The following is a 20,700-nucleotide window of genomic DNA, read 5'->3' as shown; positions in this document are numbered from 1 at the left end:
TTTGTGTATCTGTGTCTACTTCAAAAAATCTTTTCCTACCCCGCGGTCATGAAAGAATCTCATATTTTCTAAGGTTTTGCTTTTATTTTATGGTTTTCATTCACCTAGAATTTTAATTTATTTATTATTTATTTGACAGATTACAAATAGGCAGAGAGGCAGGCAGAGAGAGGAGGAAGCAGGCTCCCCGTTGAGCAGAGAGCCTGATGTGGGACTCAATCCCAGGACCCTGAGATCATGACCTGAGCCAAAGGCAGAGGCTTAACCCACTGAGCCACCCATGCGCCCCTAGAATTAATTTATTATACATGGTGTGTGGTAGGGATTTTTTTCCCCCAAATGGATATCCCACACTTGTTAAAAAGTCTGTGTTTTGGAGTACCTGGGTGGCTCAGGTGTTAAGTGTCTGTCTTTGGCTCAGGTCATGATCCCTGCATTGGGGGCTCCCTGCTAGGCGGGAACCCTACTTCTCTCTCTCTCACTCCCCCGGCTCCCTCTCTCTCTGTCAAATAAATACATAAATAAAAATCTTGTAAAGAAAAGTCTGTGTTGTTTTTCTCACTGTCATAGATCAAGTTTCCAAGTATCTAAAAGTCTGTTTCTGGGTTTATTCTTTTCTTTTGGTCTGTTTGTTTCCATGCCAAAAATGACATGGTTTTAGGTTCTGTAAGCTTACCTCTTTGGAGTATTTTAAATGGAATAGGAATAAGTGTTTCAGGGAGACTAGTTGATCATGAGGAAACAAGTACCAGACCTTACGCCACAGTGTGGTTCTGTGTCCACCAGACTTCGAAGGTGCATCTTACTTCCGGGAACTGAGGTCAGAGGGAATTTGGGATTTGAGCTGTAAGGGAAGGGGAGGCTTTAAGTGTGTGGGAGAGGGAGGGTCATAAAAAAAAAGATGAGGGGCGCCTGGGTGGCTCAGTGGATTAAGCCGCTGCCTTCGGCTCAGGTCATGATCTCAGTGTCCTGGGATCGAGCCCCGCATCGGGCTCTTTGCTCAGCGGGAGCCTGCTTCTCTCTCTCCCTCTCTCTCTCTCTGCCTGACTCTCCGCCTACTTGTGATCTCTCTCTCTGCCAAATAAATAAATAAAATCTTTTAAAAAAAAAGATGAATATGAAGAAATTCAGAAGGAAGCGTAATAGACAGACTCCTTGAATGTTAGAATCAGAAGGGACCTGTGAAGCTGCTGGAGATCGGATGCAGTAGTTCGGCTAAGTGGTCAGTCTTTGGAGTCTGACAGACCCAGCTTGGATCTTCACCAAGATTCTTAACTTCTCCAGACCTTAATTTTAATTTCCTCATCTGTAACATGGGGGCAGGAATGGGTTTTCCTCCTAGGACTCTCGAGAGAACTAAATCAAGTAGTGCACATAATGGGCCATGCTTGGCTGTGTTCTGACATGTAACTGCACAGAAACTAAATGACAGTTACTACCCTATTTCCTTGATTTTAGGACCAACTTCTTTTTCTTTTGCCACATTTTACAATTCGGAAAATTAGAACAGGCTTTTCCTCTCATTTCCTGTAGTGCTTGTTTTTCTTCCCAGATTGTTAATTTAGAATGTGGGAAACAGACTATTTTTTATAGGATTTTTAAAAAGATTTTATTTATTTGTTTGAGAGAGAGAGAGAACATGAGAGGATGGGTAGAGGGGGAGAGAGAAGCAGACTCCCTGCTGAGCGGGGAACCTGACACGGGGCTCAGTCCCAGGACCCCCAGGATCATGACCTGAACCGATGGCAGATACTTAACCGACTGAGCCAGTCAGGCACCCTGGGAAACAGAATCTTTTATAGACTAGGAAATGGAGCCAACATGCTATATCCAGGATCACCCAGCAGGTTGACTTGGTCATCCCAGGAATCCTCTTTATTGCTAATCCTAGAGAGAAGAAGGAAGGATGGAAAAAAACCTGTCTTGTCCTGGGATGGGGAAGGTTTCTATGCCATGAAATGCTATAGGCAAACTTCGGTCAGGATGCAGGAGGGAACCTGATACCATCCAGAAGAGAGAAGTTGAGAGAGAATCATGTAGAACTGCAGATGGCCTCTGCCCAGCAAATGATCCCCACCAGGGAGGATGTGGTAGGTTCTGGAAACAAGACTGCTTCTGCTCCTGGCTCTGCCACTTCATAGTTGTGCAAGCTTGCCCAAGTCAGGTAATCTCTCTGACCCTCTGCCACCTCCCCTCAGTGGGGCTCACGATCCTAAGCTGCCCTGGTCTCAAGCTATTGACTTATGCTTAGGTTTGGATGAGTTAATCCCAAGCAGGACTTTGCCATTATGTAAGCCAGTGAATGGAAGCTGCTACTTCTTGCTCCCCAGAGGCACACCTTTCCCCTCCCACCACCTTGCCTCAGCTTTGCTTGGGATTACTTGCTCATTCATTCATCCCCTCCACAACAGAAGTCCTGCGCACTCTTCAAAGTCCATCTCCAGTGTTATCTCCCGATTCAAACCTTTGTCACCCTTCCTCCCTCAGCATTCTCTGTGAGTGTTGCCCAACTTTGGATCTTTGTTGTCTCTTAGATTTTCCAAATTCTGCCCTATATAAGTGCTTTTCCTGTGTGGTATGATAACACTCCAGAAGACTGTTGCCTTTGAAGGCGAGACTGGGTCTTAGTTTTGCAAACCCTATGGTCATAGCACAGAGCAACATGGTAAAGAATATGAAATCATATTTGCGCACTTGTTGATCCCTGCTGTGTGTCAGACAGTGCAGTGGTGAGCAGAACAGACATACTCTGCCTTCCCAGAGCCCACTCTCGTAGCTCCCATCCATGTCCCACAATGATGCTGGCCGAGCAGAGAGGTACCCCTGTGCCCCGGGGTCAGTTCTGCTTTTGTGACCTTGTTCATCAGTGTGTGTGAGCAGGGACCACGGCCTTCTGATGGCACCACCCTGTGTGAGAGCTGGGCTTGGGGGAGGTGGGCCTGGCCCCAGCAGTGTTGGCTTCGAGGCAGGCAGGGAGGGAGGGGCTCCAGAAAGTGTGCACGCAGGAAGAAGGGACAAGGATGGGTGGTGGCAGAGGCATTGAGGAAGTGCATGGGTCAGGTCTCCACAGCAGGTAGAGGCCTAGCCCCTGGCCTAGGACCCCACTTAACTAGCACTGATTCCAGACTCTGTACTCAGGCTCAAGAAAGTGCCCTGGACGGGGCAGGAGGAGCCTTCGTTTGCATGAGCTGGGGTTGCCCTGCAGAGCTGCAGATCACTATTAATTGGGCTCTGGGGCACCCATAAACCCAGGGTGGTGAGCACTTGGGCCTTGGGCCTCATGCTGGAGCTGGCTACATTTTTCCTTGGAAGGAAAGGAAGAAGGCGGAGGACACTGGAAAAACCAGTTAGGGTGTGTGAAGCTCCATTTTACGTCGCTGTTAAGGGTATGTTGGCTCAGGAGTCAGGAAATGTATGGTAAAAATCTGGCTTTTTTCAAAAGCTAGAAGTGTGTTGGTTAGGTCAGCAGGACCCTTCTGTGAGTTTCAACTTCTGAGCTGGCACGTGGGCAGGCTAAAAGTTTGGGGTTTGTGCTCCTCCCTCTGACAGGAAGTGTGCCCAGCACATCGTTCTGAGGGGGATGGGGACTCGGTCCGTCCTTGTGTCTACTGGTCCTGTCATGGGCTGGTAGCAGCTGGGAAGGGCACTGGTTGAGTGGGTATTTCTGCACATGGCCAGCCTCCTTTCCAGGCCAGGCGAGAGCCATGGGAACAAGCTCTGTGACACACAGCCCTGTGTCCGTTGGGCTCATCTCCGAGTCCCTAGAATTCATGTGGCGTTTCATAGTGGTTGTTGTCAGCCAATATTTGGAATAAATGATAGAATTGCAGGTTCCTCACCCATTCTGTTATTCGTTGCAGGGAGGAGTATATCAGCTTTCTGTGGCTGCTTTAACGAATTACTGTAAACATGTTGGCTTAACACAGAACACCCGAAGTTTATTCTCTTAAGAGTTCTGGAGGCTAGAAGTCGGCAGTCCCATAGGGGGCCGTGTTGCTTGGCAGGGCTTTAGGGGAGACGCCATTCTCTGCAGCTTCCAGCTTCTGGGGGCTTCAGGTGGGTCCCTTGGCTTGTGTTGCTCCAGTCTCTGCTGGTCACGTTGCCTCCTCTCTGTCTCCCTGTGTGTCTTACAAGGACACTTGTCAAAGGATTTAGGGACCTCGGGATAATCCAGGAATATCTTCATCTCAATATCCTTAATTTAATTGCATCTGTAGAGACTCTTACCAAATACAAGACAACATTCATAGGTCTTAGAGATGAGGATATGTAGGAGGGATTTTTTTTGTGGGGGGGGCAGCATTCTACCCACCGCAGGCAGTAGTAGCATGGTGTTTTTACTAATCATAGCTGTTTTAGCTGTTTTAAAACTGCTATCCACTGGGTTTGTGCAGTTCTAATTTGTTTGCATTTAAGTTTAATTCGTGTGTGTGTGTGTGTGTGTGTGTGTGTGTGTGTGTGTAGAGAGAATTTAATATAGGTAGATTTCCCTTTCCTCCAGTTTTTGTTTCAGAAAGTCCTTCCCTGTTGAGTGTCTGGTAAGTATGATTCATGTTCACATGAGACCTTAAGAAGGTTGACTTCATTCCTCTGGTGACTTGTCTCGATGTATTTGCTGTGAGTTGAGTCCCTGCAAAGGCCCAGGGAGCTCTGTGTCAGGCCTGTAGCTGAGTGGGAACTGCCGTGTGCGGTGGTCAGCCTCCCGGTTTCCATGGTTTCTTCCTGATTTCCTGGTTTCCTGGTTTCCACTGGTGTCCCGTACTTACCTCGGCTCCCACCGCTGGGAACACTGGGGGACAGGTATTCAAGACCTTTCTGTACTATTTTTGTTACTTCTTGTGAGTCTATCCGTATCTCAGAGTTAAAAAGAAAAAAAAATTTAGCCAACCAGTCAGATTTACCATCGTTAATTCATTCTCTCAGTTTGTCAAACATTTTTATTAAGTTGTGAAATATGTGCGGGTGTCTTAGAGTCGTAGCACTCCCTTAATTTGGGAAGAACTGACATCATTTGAGAACTGGCCTTCCCGTCTAGGAACGTGATGTGTCCTATTTCTTCAGACTGTGTTTCACTTCCAGATAACGCGTGTTGCTTGCTTCAGGCTGTTCATAGATGCGAGCTGTGTCTGTCAGGTGGATGCTGCCTTTTCCCCGTGCGCATTCCTGAACCAGCCTGCGCTGGTGCAGTGTCACCAAATAGAATCCCACACCCTTTAAATACATGGAATTCTTTTAACTTGGGAAAATGCTTTTCATTCTGCAGTTAGGGACAATGTTTAACAGGCTTTTACTCGTTCCTCTAACTGCTCTGGGGAAGGGTATGGTCATTTATTTACTGTCACGTGGATTTGAGTGGGTGCCTGAGTTCTCCATCTAAATGAATGGGGGCGTCCTTTTTAAAGAACTGTGACGTTCCATTCGTAATTTTTTTCTTTTGGAGATTTATTTATTTACTTACTTGGCAGAGATCACAAGTAGGCAGAGAGGCAGGCAGAGAGAGCGGGGGAGGCAGGCTCCCCGCCCAGCAGAGAGCCCGATGTGGAGCTTGATCCTAGGACTCTGAGATCATGACCTGAGCTAAAGGCAGAGGCTTAACACCCTGAGCCACCCAGGCACCCCATTCATTCATAAATTTAATGTTAACTACATTTTGTTGAATCCCTCGAAAATTGTGGAGGTGCTATTTCTGGGACATGTGATTTGCTCCCTGGGGTGTCTTAGGTGCAACCAGGCAGGGACAGACTGGGCTGGGGGGTGTTTGGCCCAGAGAGCCAGCCGTCTGAGTTGGCCATCCATTGGCTCCTCGCTCTGTCCCCTGGGGCCAAGAGGCCTGGGTGGGCCACCGAGGAGGTCAAGAAGGCCACTGTCTGGGTGAACCCCAGGTCTGAAACCCCTCAGAAATGGAGAATGTCCTGTTCACCCTCCTCTAGGTCAGTCTTACGAAATCCGACTGCTGGAGAATCGGAAGCTGGGAGACTTCCAAGATCTGAACACAAAATACGTCAAGGCAAGGCTGTGGGGACACCCTCCCTCCTTAGGAGTTGTTGGGGGTCTGGGAACCTGGGCCTGGTAGGGGTGGGGGTCAGGAAACCTGGGCTTGCTGGAGGTTGGCGTCAGGAGTGCCTGGGAGGTTTGGGGAGAGCTCCAGACTGGGAAAGGGATTCCTTTTCCCTGGGGCATGTTGTCTAAGTAGCCAGGGTCAGGCAGGCGGTTCTGAGAGCTAAAGGGGCATGGGCTGACTGAACAGGCTCTGGGTTGGACAGATTGAGATGTGAGCCTAGCTTTGCCCCTTACTGAGCAGTTGTCTCATCTGCATGAAAATGAGTATAGATTAGCCCTGTATGTAAAGCACTTAGTAATTCTGGAAAAGGGGATAGTCCTCATTCTCACTGTCTATGATTGGGGTTCTGAGTGGGGAGAGGCACACAGAGCCAGAGAGCTGTGAAGGAAGGCTCTGGCAGGAGGGGTCTTAGTCTTAAAAGGTGGGACATTTGCCTTCGTGGGAGGTTCCTCTTGGGTCCTTCTTGTCTCCATACTTAGCTGTCTGTACCTGGCCTGTCCTCCCTAGAGCATCATCCGTGTGGTTTTCCATGACCGCCGGCTACAGTACACAGAGCACCAGCAGCTGGAGGGATGGCGCTGGAGCCGGCCCGGGGACCGGATCCTGGACATCGGTGAGTCTCTTGGCCACGAGGGGCCCCAGGCACTCTGAGCACATTGGGGTTCTTCCTGGATGCCTTGGGACGCATGCCTCCCTCAGTAGGGCTCTTAGTGCATTCCTGCCCTGGGTGAGCTGCTGTGGGAGCTGGCAGACCCGCCCATTCCCCCAGACCTGCCCTTGGGGACCTCTCATTCAAAGGCTTGCAGTCAGGGATCACAGGGAAGGCTTTGCAGAGGGTCCCGCCTTAAAGGAGTTTGCTCTGTGACAGAGGGCAGAATGGGCATTGCAGAGTTGGGCAACAGAAACTGAGTTTGGGGTCTTGGACACTGTTCCGTCATCTTTCATCTAGAACCCTGGAAGCCAGTTGGGTTTTGGAATTCAGGGGTCAGAATTCTTAAAACAGGGCACGGAGGCCCCTAGCGACAGGTGATGCCTCCCAGTAGGCAATCAGGTGCACTGATATTTCTGCAGCAGGAGAAAACATTCACCCAGAATGGGACAAAGACTCTAAATGGCTTCATGGTGGTTCACGTCAGGCTTGCTGCCAAATGAGCTGGCTGAAACGCAGTTTTCAGAACTTTGGGCATTTCAAATTATGGTGAAGGAATCTGGACCTTCCCTAAATCTTTGGGAGTGGCTGACGATTGCACTTCTGTGTGTGTGTGTGTGTGTGCAGATATTCCACTGTCTGTTGGTATCTTGGACCCCAGGGCCAGCCCGACCCAACTGAACGCAGTGGAATTTTTATGGGACCCTTCGAAGAGAGCCTCTGCGTTCATTCAGGTAAGCGAGTGTCCTTGGGGGAGGCCAAAGTTTTGGGGCTCGTGTGTTGTTCCTCAAAACAGTCCACCTGTGGGGCCCACATGGGCCCTGTTCTGTTGCGGGGATGCACATTTAGGGAACGGGGTACAGGAGTGTAGTTTAGTCCCAGAGCTGCTTGGTCCCCAGAGCTAGAAAAGGACTTGGCCTGTTGGAGAATTCTGTGTGGGTTTTGCTTAAACATATGTAAGCTTGTTATAGAATAAGTATATCCTTGCAGAGATAATATGTAATAAAATTTTTCTAGGAGAATTTCTGTGATTAAATTAATCAGTGATTCAAGCACATGGTGTGGATCCAGGGGCATGGCGGGGCCTCTGTGCTGCTGGGCTGACTTAGATTCCCTTGTTCAGTCTATGTCCCTTTCCGAGCCTCTTAGTTTTTCCACCTGTCTTATAAATCAGATAATGAACCTAAAGTCATTATTGCAGTGCCTGGTCCATAGCAATTGCTCAGTGAAAGTTAGTGATTTATTTTTTTACATAATTACAATATTCTTATTATATTTTAAAGTTACGACTATGATGTTATTGTATTATCACAGTAATGTATATTATTGCAGTAGTACAGTATTATTATAAGAAATATGTTATCCAGTGCCGTTTTCTGTAGCAGGTATTTACTTAGCAGTAACGTGCAGCCTCTGGTCCTGTTTCTGGCTTGGCCCAATAACCTGGACGCCAGGGCTGTTGGGGACTGAGCTGTGGTCCTTGCTGTGCAGTCTGGGGGATCTTCCAAGGGAGAGGAGGGAGTAGAGGGTGAGGCGGCTGGGGTCTGTGGGCCTGAGCAGTGGTGAGGAGGTAGCTGGTCAGGCAGGGCCTGTAAGATCAGGGGACAGAGGTGGGAGGGCATGTCCTTTATAAAGGGGGGGTGGGGAGGCCATGGCCCTGATGGGAGCATAGGTGGGGAGCAGGGAAGCTGAGGCAGGTGTGCACCTGAAGAGGCAGAATGGAAACCTCCATTTGGCGAGGGGCCCTGGAGGAGTCCAGGGCCTGGCCTCAGCCCTCTCCTTGTTCCTCGCCCTCATTTCCCCTTCCAGGTGCACTGTATCAGCACCGAGTTCACTCCCAGGAAGCACGGGGGTGAGAAGGGCGTGCCTTTCCGGGTGCAGATCGATACATTTAAGCAGAACGAGAATGGGGAGTACACAGAGCACTTGCACTCGGCCAGCTGCCAGATCAAGGTGTTCAAGGTAGGACAGCGTTGCCCCTGGGGTCCCTGCCTGTGCTGGACAGTGATGGCAGTGCACTGACCGTTGGGATTCCCCCTGGAGGTCCAGCAGGGAGCCCTGTGTCCCATGGGCCTGGGGCTTCCCAAGCCCCCCAGGAGCACGAGCCGGCATATCCTGTACTGACAGGCCTGCTCCCCGTGGGTGTCCTCTTGCACAGGGCACCTTCTGTCATCCGGCATCACTGGTGGCTATGCCCAGCTCTGCTTTGTAAGACTGTCTGGAATTGAACTCTTTTGGGTTTTTGTTTTCTTCCCGAGCACTTTGTAGTTGACCACGGATTCTGTAGTTGCCCATTAGAGTCGCCTTAAAAATCATGTCAGGAGGCAGCGTGCGGGCGTCCCGGCCCCAGATGTTTTTATGGAGGGCCGGAAGCCATATCTCCCTCTGCAGCGGCCTCCTGTTGGAGCAGGAAACATGTTTGCGGGGACCTCCTTTCTTTTCCTTCCCGGCCCACTCCCTGCACTTGCCTGTTAATTAAATACTCTTCATCTCATCTGTCTGGACCGTCACTGCCTAAAGATGGGCAGTGGCGGGGGGTGGGTGGGTGGGTGGGAATGGAGGGTCACAGCGGAGCCTGTGGCTTCTGCAGGGGTGAGGGAGGGGCGGGCTCCGGCTCAGTTAATGATTCCACCCCAGGTGGGAAGGCGCTGGTCATGGTGGGAGCGTCTTTTGGGCCATCGCGGTAGCCCCCTCAGAAACCGGCTTCGGGATGGTGACTCCTTGCAAGGTCACCATAGTTGTTTTCCTGTTGTTGCTGGAACAAATGATGACAGGTTTCGTGGCTTCATGGCACACACGTATATTACTCCTCAGGGCTGGAGGTCCACAGCCTCACAAGGTCTCACTAGGCTGAAGTCAGGGTGTGAGGAGGGTTGCATTCCATTCTGGAGGCTCCCTCTCTTTCCCTTTGCCAGCTTCTAGAGGCTTCTGTGTTCTCGGCCTGTGGCCCATCCACCTTTCCTCAGAGCTGGCAGAAGCGCTGGGCTCTTGTGGTCACGCCACTCCAGCCTCCTCTCCCCCGTCCCTTGCCCACTTCCACGGGCCCTGTGATGACGTAGGACCCCTTGGGATGCTGAAGGATCATTTTCCTGTCCCGTCTCCCCCTGCTCTCCATCCTGATTCCACCTGCAGCCTTGTGAGGTGACAGCCTCAGGGTCCTGGGGGTGAGGACCTGGCCATCTTTGGGGAGCACTTCTCGACTAAGCCTGTCCATTGGTGTAGTGGGCGCCCTAGTCTCTGGTCTTTTTATGGCCCGCTCTGGACTCTCGCGGTTCTGACTTGCTGTGGACGGCTCCATAGCTGCGCTGCCGGATGTCCTTGCCTGTCCCAGTCATATCTCTGTCCCTGCCTTGTACAGACCACATGTGTAGTCCTGCTCGTCGTCCTTGTCCTCTGGTCCAGTGGCATCCAGTGGGATTCCTGGGGCTCAGAGGCTGCACTGGGCAGGAGAGATGGACCATGTCTGCCCCCCGCGTCCACGCCCCCAGAGTGCCTAGTCCTTCCCATGGCCCCCTACCAGCTTTCTTTTCTGTACCTCGAGGCAGAAGCTCAGGGGTGAGGGCTCTGCCCACCAGGCTCCTGGGCCACACACCACCTGTCCCTGAGGAATGGATCTGAAGCTGCCTTGTTTGAGTGGCCCAGGGAAGGCCTTGGCATCTCCTGCAGGGGCAAGGGGGCCCCTGTCACTTGAAGCTGGCTTCTCAGAACGCCTGGGGAGGTATGGCTGCCCCACGCACCCAGCCCCATCACAGAAGCAATGCCAGCAGGTGTGTGCAAGCGCCAGGTGGTCTCACCAGCTTGGCTGTCATTTCTCCACTGTCACCCCTGTCACCTGTCACTGGGATGCCTCCTGCTTTTTGGAGCCAGGTGCTGAGGCTCGGGGTAGGGGAGGAGTGTCAGGGCCTCTGACAGGACAGGCAGCCCCTTCCTGACCAGCCAGCTCTCCACAGGCCTTGCTGGGCCAAGTGCTGACCCCACACGTGGGCTTGCCGCCTGGTTTCTGGACAGGGAGGACGAGCCTCCTGTTAGGGACAGGGGCCAGGCCGGGGGTTGGTAGGGCAGGTGACCGGGGTATAGGGGTTGCGGGCCTGGTCTTTCTCAGAACACTTAATCTGTCATTGCTGTCCCCAGAGGCCCCCCTGCAAACCCAGCTTTGTCTAAAGTGGGTCTCACATCACCCTCAGGGCTATGTCCTGAAATGCCCTTGAGCTGGAAACGAAAAGCTATGTGGCATGAGGAAGTTGCATTCTAGGATGAAAATCCCTGAAGGGGGCATTGAGGAGATGGTTTTCACTGAGTGTGCCCTGTGCATGGTCTGTGGCATCCGCAGGCAGACGGTGCAGTTCTGGGCTCTGGGGCTGCTGGGAGTCAGTGTTGGGAGCCACCAAGCAGGCTGTGAGTGTCCCGGGAGTGGGGCTGCTAGGTCCATGCTGGTGGTATATACCGGGACATGCTCTCTTGAATTTTCACCTGGTCAGCACTTGCTTCTGCTTCACGTTTTTGGTTTTCTTTCTTTCTTTCTTTCTTTTTTTTTTTGGTTTTTGAAGACTCTGACAAGCCAGGGCAGTAGGTTCCTCTCCATTCTTAACAAGTCACTTGAGCCTCAGTTTCCTTACCTGTAAATGATGGAAATCGTAGTGCCTCTGTAAGTTGCTCACGTTTGCTGGGCGCCTAAAACAGGCTCTTTGAAGCTGGAGGGGGTATCCCGTGTGAGGTGTGCCAGCAGCGACCTGCACGCTAGTGCTGGGAGTTGGAGGGGTCAGGAGACCTTGACCATGCGTCCAGGATTTCCCAGCACACAGGTGCAGACCAGACTCCCACCAGCAGCCCTGACTTCTTCCATTTCCTTCACCCTCCACCAGTAACCCAAGGAATGCATTGCAGTTGGCTGTGTTCCCAAGGGTTTTGTCCATGGGCCAGTGGCCTCTGGTAGAGATTATTTGCAAGCATTTCCCCCTGAGCAGCTGAGTGGCAGGACCCAGTGGCAGGCCATGAGTGCCCTGGGGTGAGGAAGGGGAAGGGCTCCAGGAAGATGACTGAGTGCTTAATGCCTCAGAGGTATGGGAGGTGCTGTCCGATCCGGAGATCCTGCCTGGACTCCTGGCCCCTGGGCCCTGGGGAGAGGCAGGGAGCATGCAGGCCTTGGGGACTGTCATCAAGCCTTGGGTCTTTCTCTGAGAGCTGCCTCTGCCCACTCTGGACTGATGGGACCCCTGTGCTCTGCACTTGTAGCCAAAGGGAGCTGACAGGAAACAGAAGACTGACCGGGAAAAGATGGAGAAAAGAACGGCCCAGGAGAAGGAGAAGTACCAGCCGTCCTATGAGACCACCATTCTCACAGAGGTGAGCTGGCCTGGTGTCGCGGTGCATGCGATCCCCCTGCCACCCTGGGCCTTTGGCCTTTTGGTTTAGATTCTTGAAACTTGCCCACTGGGGAGTGAATGCCTCTTTAGACAGTGCCCATGAAATTGTGTTAGGTTCCCGGGTTCAGAACTGTGTTCACATGATAACCCCCGGGGGCAGGGGGGGCGGCGGGGCCGGGACAGTGTTTCCGAAGTAACTTCCTGTTCTGTGCTCTTGGCAATTTCCGGAGTCAGGTGATTGTTGCTTTAATAGGTGAAGGCCCAAAATCCAACAGAAGAGAGTGTGTATGCATCAGAAAATACCTCTATCCAAACTGTCCTAGCCTCGAGCTTTCCCTCCCCAGGACAGCTGTCATCCCTGGGTCTTCACATACGTGGCCCAGCTTCCTCTGCTGGTGAAGCCAGTGCACCCACGCCCGCTGTTTTTACACTGACAGTGTACATAGACACGCTGTTCTGTAACTTGCTTTATTTAATAGCCTTGCTTGGAGTCTGTTCCCCATCTGTTCGTACAGAGCTTTCTGGTTCTTTATCCAGAGGCGTGGCTCCGTTGTGTGCATGATGGCCTGTTGGTGCACATTTGGTGCTTCCTGGGCTCCTGGTCGATAGGGTGCTGCGAGTGACCGTGGCAGTGTGAAGGTCCGCATATGGTAGAAGTCTCTGCAGGCTTCCGTTCTCAGCAGGCTCACTGGGTCAGGGGGCGCAAACTACAAGCTGCTCTGTAGTTGGGATGGATACTGGAATGCCTTTCCCTCAACTCAGACTCTCAGGCATCTTTCCCTCCCCAGGACAGCTGTACTTCTGAGAAGAACTGTACTTCTGTCCAGTGTACTTCTGAGATGAACACTGTCACAGGCACTGCTTCCTCTTGTGACTTGTTACCGCTGGAGCCTCCTTTTCCTGGGCTCTGTTTTTTATTTAAAAAAGCAAAAAATCCAACTATTCCCCACTGCATTCTACAGTCAGCCCAACTCGGGAGCGTTGGTTCATTGCCTAGTGCGACTGGCCCAGAAGGCCCCCACAGATGCATAAGGCCCAGAACTGGCCATGGTGGGGGTTACAGCTGTGGTTAAAGTGAGGCCCTGGGCACAGAGCAGCTAAGAGAACAGTGGCTGGTCCTGGGAGGGGTGTGTGTGTGTGAGCATGTGTAATAAGCCGTATGCAGAAGGGTGTTTGCAGCAAGGCAGAGTACGGAAGCTAACTCTGCAGCACAGACAGACCTGTAGTGGCGTTTCAGCAGGCTCAGAGTGACAGTGGCCAGAGAGCTATGGTGCAGGGAGAGCCTGGCTTACTCACTCAGCAGCAGAAGAGTGCCAGGCCCCCCAGGGTGCCCTCCACATTCCCACCACCCTCTGCCTCCAGACACCTTTCCCTTCCAGGCTGAGCCTGAACCTCTCTGCTCCTGACTCTCCTTGGACATCCGCTCACTGGAGGAGAGCGCTGGGGGTGCTTCAGACCATGTCTGTCCAAGCCCTTGTCAGCATGCGGTGCTGCTGGTGACAACCCTGGCCTGGCCCTGTCCGTGACAGGTTGTCGACCTCTCCGCTCCCGGGGTTAGCGCCACGGCATTCCAGTCCACACGCACAACAGAGTTAAATATTGACCAGCCTGTGGCTCGATGGGTGATAGTGAATCTTCAGGAATGCTTCAGATTGGCCCTTTCTGAGGAGGTGTCATCACAGGGAAGGGAAAAAAGTGAATACTTGGCCCGCTGGCTTCCCCGACAGGCAAAACCTGTATGTCTCTGCTGTCTCTGTCTGGGTGATTCTCACGTATGTTCATTTTTGGCTTCTGGACAAAACTACCTTGAGGTCAGGGATCACATCTGTCGTGTCTTCTGTGTCTCCCTTAGCTCCTAGCAGGATGCCTGACGTGTAACAGATACAGAATGAAGTCCAGAGGGGTTGGCTTGCTCTTGGAGGCGCTTACCTACCCTCTGCTCTCGAGGGCCTGTCGGCTGATTCTGTTTTCAAATAGTGCAGGTTTTAGTACTGAACTCCTATATTTTTTAAAAAAAGATTTATTTGTTTATTTACTTATTTATTTTGTCGGGGGCGGGGGTTGGTGTGGGGAGAAAGAGAATAGTGGGAGGAGCAGAGGGAGAGGGACAAGCAGACTCCCTGCTGAGCACAGAGCCTGACTCACAGCCCTGAGATGGTGACCTGAGCGGAAACCAAGAGTGTGGACACTTGACCGACTGAACCCCCCCGGAGCCCCAGTACTGATCCTCATTGATGACGTTTGTTTGGAAGTTATCTGTGTCCATTGCTCCCTCTTCTGTGCATGGACACACATTTGTCTTTATCTGGAAAACCTGCCTCTGGGCAGCTGGCCTGTGTCGTCAGCTCTCTTTTCTTTTGGACCCAGGGGACGGGACGGATGATGTTTCCCTTGATGATTCAACTGCTAGAAAGCTCACAGAGACACATGCCTTGCTTTGCTTGCTCTGGGAATGACTGAATTTTAGGTCTCTTCTCTGCCGGGCTTGATTGCTTGGGCATGGCCCTAGGAAACTCACACTCTGCTGCCTCATGTGGGGCCTGGGAGGTTGTGGGAGAATGTTGAGGGATCCGTGGTGTCCTGTGCTGGCCTCGATGGATGCTGGTTTGGGAGAGAGGAGCTGGGATAGTACATCTGTAGCTGAGTTCCTCCTGTCACGGCCCTTGAGTCATGCTGCCCTGTGCTCTTTCTGCAGTGTTCCCCGTGGCCGGACATGGCCTACCAGGTGAACAGTGCTCCCTCTCCAAGCTACAACGGCTCTCCAAACAGCTTCGGCCTTGGCGAAGGGTATGTCCGCCCTCTCTTCCTTTGGGGCTCCTAGAGTGATGATGGATCTAGGCTCCTTTCTTGATCTTTCCTCTGTATCCTCTGCCCCCCACCCCCCCGCCTTGGTATGCTGGCATCAGCATGTGCTTCAGGGCGGGACTTTGAATATTTGCACGGGTTTCTGTGCTTGGACACGCTTCTGTAAGCACTGTCTGCTGGGGTAGCAGCCCAGGACCCAGTGTCCCACCCCTTCCCCCTCACCGTGGAAGCAGGTTGGCCTGTGGGTGCCCTCCAGGGCAGAATGCCTTCTCAACAGATGGAGCCTTAGGAGGCAGCCATTCTGGTAGCCCTTGACGGCTGCGAGGGGCCATCCTCATTCTTTCTGCGGTCCTTGTACGCATTCTCCTGGCAGCACGGGTCAGCTCAGGATGTTCACTGGTCCGGGCTTCAGGGCTCGTCCCACAGGAGTGGCCTCACTCCCGCTTACCCGGCTCTGGAAGTGTACAGGCCACACTGCCTCTGAGGTGACAGTCGTGCAGGGGCTGGCGGACCTGTCCCAGGCTGTGGGGCGCTGGGAGGGGCTCAGGGCACCACTCTGATGGCTCTGGACATCCTGATCCTGTTTCTGGGGGGACAGCAGGAGCAGGGAGACCCATGGCAGGTTTAGGAGGTAGGTGTGGAACCTGTGGGCGCTTCAGAGCCCTGTGCTTGGCGTCCAGAGACCTTGACTAACGGGAGAATGGGTGTGTCCGTGAATTTGATTTCACAAGGTCACAAGGGGCTTCCTTGAGAAGGGCAGGGACACAAAGCCTAGGTGTCATGTTCAGATTCAGGTGGACCCAGTGTTAAATCCCCAACTCTGGAGTGAGTGGTGAGTTCTTAACCTTCCGCAGCCTCATGTTCTCCACTAGCAGGGGGTGAGGATTGGTGCAGGGTTGGGGGACGGTGCGCCTCATGGACACTGCACAGAGGGCAGCTCTTGTCACCAGCGACCCGTCTGCGGGTCATCCCAACGAGGGCCTTTTCTTTAGTGTCACTGTGTGGTAAGGTACACACAGAGTAACCCCAGCTTGTCAGTTTAAATCAGTGAGACACCTGCGTCCCTCGTGCCTTCTCCAGTCTCTGTCTGGGAGGGTCATTTATATTTAAAACTGTATCTTCCTCTTAACTTAAAAATGCAGGTGTTCAGGTGTGCCTTCCCCATGAGTGAGCCCTGGCAGGAGGGCAGGCGCCTCCAGCCATGACCATATTCTCCTCGTCAGTGGGTGCCAGACTGCGGCTCCCTGTTCAGGGCAGGTCCCTCCCTGGAGCCCGAAGCCCTCTCTGCCTCTGCAGACAGGGGTTGGGCTGCTGCTGTCTGGGCACCCAAACGGTGCTTGGGGATCCTTGGGTAGCCTGCTCTCCCCTGGGGCTGAGGCTGGCGGGGATGTGGGGTGGGAGACTCTGTAGACCCTGAGCTCAGGCTAGAGGGGTGCTCATTAGCTGTGCTGTGTTGCCAGCCAGAACGTCGTGTCCGCCCTGGAGGGTTGGTCAGGGATTTTGAGGGATTGCGTGGGCAGTTCTGCCAACATGTCTCTGACCTGGGGAATTCTTGAGGCCCTGCTACATTTGCAGTGAGGGCCATTCCATGAGGGGAGGAGGAGCGCCACATTGGGAGAGGGGGCTGTGCCTGTGACTGATCTCTGGTTCTTTTTGCAGGAATAGTTCTCCGACGCACCCGGTGGAGACCGTGCCGCTGGGCAGTGATGTAAGTGTGTGCCGCTGGGCTCTCCAGCTTGTGTGTCCCTGGGGTGACCCGGCATGCTCATGTCAAGGCCCCTCCTGTCTCTCTGCCTGCAGCACCTGCTTCCGTCAGCCTCGATCCAGGACGCCCAGCAGTGGCTCCACCGAAACAGGTTCTCACAGTTCTGCCGGCTCTTCGCCAGCTTCTCGGGTGCGCATCTCTGTGTTGTTGGTAGAACCCATGGGGATCCCAGAAACACATCACAAAGCCAGGTGGCTTCCTGGACTTGGCCGCACTGCCTGCGGGGCTGGGACCCGGTATGGCATGGGTCACTCACTCACTTGCTGACCCTGAGCCAAGTGCTAAAGGAGGAGGTCCTGTCTGTTGGGAGTTTCGAGTCGAGTGTGGCTTTCAGGGCGGACCATCTGGGTCCTCTAGGGTGGGTCCCAGTCTGCCCCGGAAGGGCCCCCTGCACCAGGTGGGCTGGGGCACACTCGGCAAGCCTTCTGGCTCTTCCCACCACCCTGCCACCCGTGTGTCACACTTTCTCTGGAGCCCTGACCTGGGAGATGACAGTGAAGCCACAGGGAGGAGAGGAAGCTGTGGCTTCCTTCAAGCCCTCACCGGTGGGGCTGTCTGACAGAGACCTAGGGCCGAGGCTGTGGGTCATAGCGGTAAGCAGAGCGGTGAACCCTGCCACCAAGTCGAGGCAGTCCAGAACGACGGGAGTAAAGTATTGACCAGAACTAGGACAGTGGCTCCCATGCACGTCAGTGACAGTGGAAGGAAAACTGCTCACGGTCATCTTTGAGCTCAACTTTGGCGGGGCTTCCTTTGAGCTCTGAGGGAGCTTGTAGCTTTGAGTCTGCACAGGTGTGCGGACCCCATGTTTCAGTGCTGCGTGACCCTGTGGTGGTGGGCAGTCTCAGAGGAGGGGCCTGGCTCGTTTTGGGGAGGAGCAGGGAGGGATGCTGCCATTTTTGGGGTGCCAAAGAGAGACAGTGCTCTTGGGCAGAGGCTAGGTCCAGGGGAGCAAGGGAGCTAAGTGGGTACGGGGGACAGTGAAATGTCCAAGGAGGCAGAAAGTGCAAAGGCCACAAGAGCCTGGCACCCAGTGGTGAGGCCACAGAGCCTGGCACCCAGGTGAGTGGGGCCAAGTGGACTGGGGAAGGTGAGGTCAGAAGGGACCGAGAGGCCTAGTAGAACAGTGGAGGGATTTTGGCTTCTACTTGTCATGTAGAGGGAGCCTTTGTGCTTACAGAATTATGCCTGAAACTGTCTCTGAACTGTGGCAGGAAAAAGGGGTTGGATGTTACTGCTCCTGGCCACGTGACTGCTGGCTGGTTTTCAGTGGAAGGTGATAGCATACTTGTCCCTTGGAGAGTCCTAGGGCACAAGGCTCTAGGGGACTTGTTGGGCTTTGAGGACGGGACTGCATCCACGGTAAGGATGTTCATAGACCTTTATTCATCATCGCTCCCAGCTAGGAGCAACCCTGGTGCCCATCGGCAGAGAATGGACATGGGACTAAGGTTATATTCGTGCGATGAAGAATATGTAATCATGGGCATGAATGAGCCCTTAACCAGAACTGGGAGGGAGGGAGCTGGACATAGGAGAAGTGCATCCTTGTCCGTTCCCCTTACATAAATTTCAAAGTTTCAGGCAAAGTTTAAGGAGATGAGGAGTCAGGACGGTGGTTCCCCAGAGGTGGGGGCGAGACTGGCGGAGGTGCCAGTGGGAGGTGGGAACGTCTGCCTCTCGTTCGTGTCCCGGAGTGCGGCTGCACTGAGGAGGCCAAAGGCAGGGAGCTGTGCACTTCTGCACTTCGACGAGCATGGGTCCTCAGTGTCCTGTGCTGGGTTACGTGTGCTTGTGTTAGTGCGCTAAACGGTATGGAGGGAGGGACGGGCAGGCACAGCTGGTGAGGACCTTTCGGCTTTTGTAAATGCGCGTCTGTTCTGCTGAGCTGGAGAACACCACTCAGCTCTTGGGCTGTGATTTCCTTTGTTTAGCTTTTTGTTGTTTCTCTGTGGCAGACGTTCCACTGTCCCCCACTCTTCCCTGTCCGCAGTGCAGTGTCTGCAGGTGCCTGAGGACGGAAGCTTTCCTGTGTCTCCCACTAACGGGTGGCCCCATTTTCCTGCCTAGGTGCTGACTTGCTAAAGATGTCTCGGGAGGATTTGGTCCAGATCTGTGGGCCTGCAGATGGGATCAGACTCTTCAATGCCATCAAAGGCCGGTGGGTATCAGTTTCCAGCTGGATGCAGGGTATGGCAGGGAGCCCCATCTCAGCAACTTGGATGCTGCCATGTGGGCCCTCTGGTGGGGACAGGGCTCTTCTGGAGCAGGTGCAGGGAGGAGGTCCCGTGAGAGGGGATCAGGGCCATGGAGGGGGTGGGGGGTGCTGAGCCTGCTGCAGCTCACCCCTCCCTGCAGGTTCCTCCTGCTTCTCGGTTTGGCTGGAACCTTGGTGTCTGGATCTGAGCCCCTCAGCCTTCCCCTCAGGTGCCCAGCTGGTTGCATCATCCAGCCGCCTCCTTCAGAAGGAGGGGTGGGACTCTGGTGCAGCTCTCTGTTCTCTGAGCAGACCTGAGAGCAGGGCTGGGTCAGCTGCGGTGGAAATGTTGGGTGCCACGCTGTTGAGTCCAGCAGCCCTGGCCACACGTGGCTGAGGGGTGCTTTGTCTCAGGCTAGTGTGATGGACCGAGTGAATTTTAAATCTCATTTCCCTGTCACACATGGATAGCACAGTTTTAGAGTGAGGGCGAGGGCCTGGGTGTGCATCTCAGATCTGCCTCTTCTGAGTTTTACGCTAGACCAAAGCCCTGACCCCTGTGAGCCTCAGTTTCCTCCTCCATAAGATGAGGGCTGTGGTTCCAGTGCCCTACATTTGTGAGATGGAATGAGGGAGGCACGTGAAGTTCTGGAAATGGTTCCTGGGGCAGGGTAAGCCAGAGAAAGTGTTTGCTCTTGTTACCGCCCTGAAAAACACTGTGTCTTGAGACGGGTGTCTGGACCGAGAGCCCTCATGGCAGCTTACAGGATCTGGAAGGGTTGGCCATCCTGCTGCCTCTAGGCAAGCCTGCCTGAAGCCGTGGAGGCCCATACAAAGGCCTTCTGCATCTGGCGGTCTCCTTTCTTCTCCCTGAATCCTTCTGTCTGCTAATTCCACCCTGTGTTCTGGAACATTTCTGGAATGTTCTCCCCGCTAGCCCCCTCCCCCGGTACCTGCTGTTTATTTCCCCTCCTCCTGCCAGGAATGTGAGGCCAAAGATGACCATTTACGTCTGTCAGGAGCTGGAGCAGAACCGAGCGCCGCTGCAGCAGAAGCGGGACGGTGGTGGGGACAGCAGTCTTTGTGGTGAGTTGGGAGGGGCCTGCCTCCGCCCTGCCAGCCTGGGGCTGGTTTCTGGGTGGCCAGGTCACAGGAAGACTCAGCAGCAGTGTGAGTCCTCTTGCCGAGAATGTGTCCACTGAGCCACCTCACTCAGCTTTCTCGCAGCATGAGTGTTTGTTAAACTCCCTCCTGGGATTAAAATGTTGAAGGTGGAAGTCCTCTCTCAGAACGGCTAGTCTAGCTTACTTAATTGCTGCCTGGAGAGCAGGCTCAGAGAGGGGATGCGTCCTCCTCCCCCCATAGGCACTTACTTGGCCACTCATGGGAGAGTTGGGAATCAGGCCTTTGGGCTCCCAGGCTGGTGATGAGTGACCGCTCGATGGCTGGATTCCCATAGTACTTCCTCCTGTGGTGTCCCCCACAGCCGGACCAGTCTTTCCCGTTTGGTTTGGTGGCTTAGTTCAGGGTGCCTCAGGGGCATGTGACTTTGTAGGGTTGGCAGTTTGGTGAGAGGACAGAGGCTTTGAGGTCAGCTGAGTGTGGGCACCAGGGCTGGCCATGCTGCGTATTGGCTGTGTGGCTTTGGGCAAGGTACCAGGGCCCGTGCACCCGCTTCTGCATGTACAGAATACAGATAGTGACGCTACCCCCCGAGATGGGGCGGTTTCGGTGAGACAAGGCATGTATAGCAAAGCACCTTACTTTGCCTTCTGAGCGTCTGTGCATTCTGCGGTTCTGGCCAGCGGCCGGTCTCAAGCTGTAGAGTCCATGTTCCTCTGTGCATGTCTGCAGAGAATG

At 53.5% G+C, this 20,700-nt stretch overlaps 1 protein-coding gene across 4 annotated transcripts in view; it reads left to right on the top strand.

Moving 5' to 3' along the window:
• The window catches only part of TFCP2L1 (transcription factor CP2 like 1), a 57,645-nt gene that overhangs the window by 28,844 nt on the left and 8,101 nt on the right, over positions 1-20,700 (top strand). For 2 of the 4 annotated variants that reach the window (XM_032353904.1, XM_032353903.1), the window contains 10 exons: positions 5,931-6,007; positions 6,569-6,674; positions 7,338-7,444; positions 8,520-8,672; positions 11,943-12,053; positions 14,769-14,860; positions 16,538-16,586; positions 16,679-16,772; positions 18,714-18,804; positions 19,823-19,926. In XM_032353904.1, the coding sequence (XP_032209795.1) occupies positions 5,931-6,007; positions 6,569-6,674; positions 7,338-7,444; positions 8,520-8,672; positions 11,943-12,053; positions 14,769-14,860; positions 16,538-16,586; positions 16,679-16,772; positions 18,714-18,804; positions 19,823-19,926 (984 nt within the window). Of the gene's footprint in view, positions 1-5,930; positions 6,008-6,568; positions 6,675-7,337; positions 7,445-8,519; positions 8,673-11,942; positions 12,054-14,768; positions 14,861-16,537; positions 16,587-16,678; positions 18,600-18,713; positions 18,805-19,822; positions 19,927-20,700 lie in introns of those variants that run through there. The other 2 variants (XM_032353902.1, XM_032353901.1) reach the window with 1 other exon arrangement.

The sequence above is a fragment of the Mustela erminea genome, chromosome 8 (assembly GCF_009829155.1).
Source record: "Mustela erminea isolate mMusErm1 chromosome 8, mMusErm1.Pri, whole genome shotgun sequence".
Taxonomy (NCBI): Eukaryota; Metazoa; Chordata; class Mammalia; order Carnivora; family Mustelidae; genus Mustela; species Mustela erminea.
This window is presented reverse-complemented; position numbering and strand designations above follow the sequence as displayed.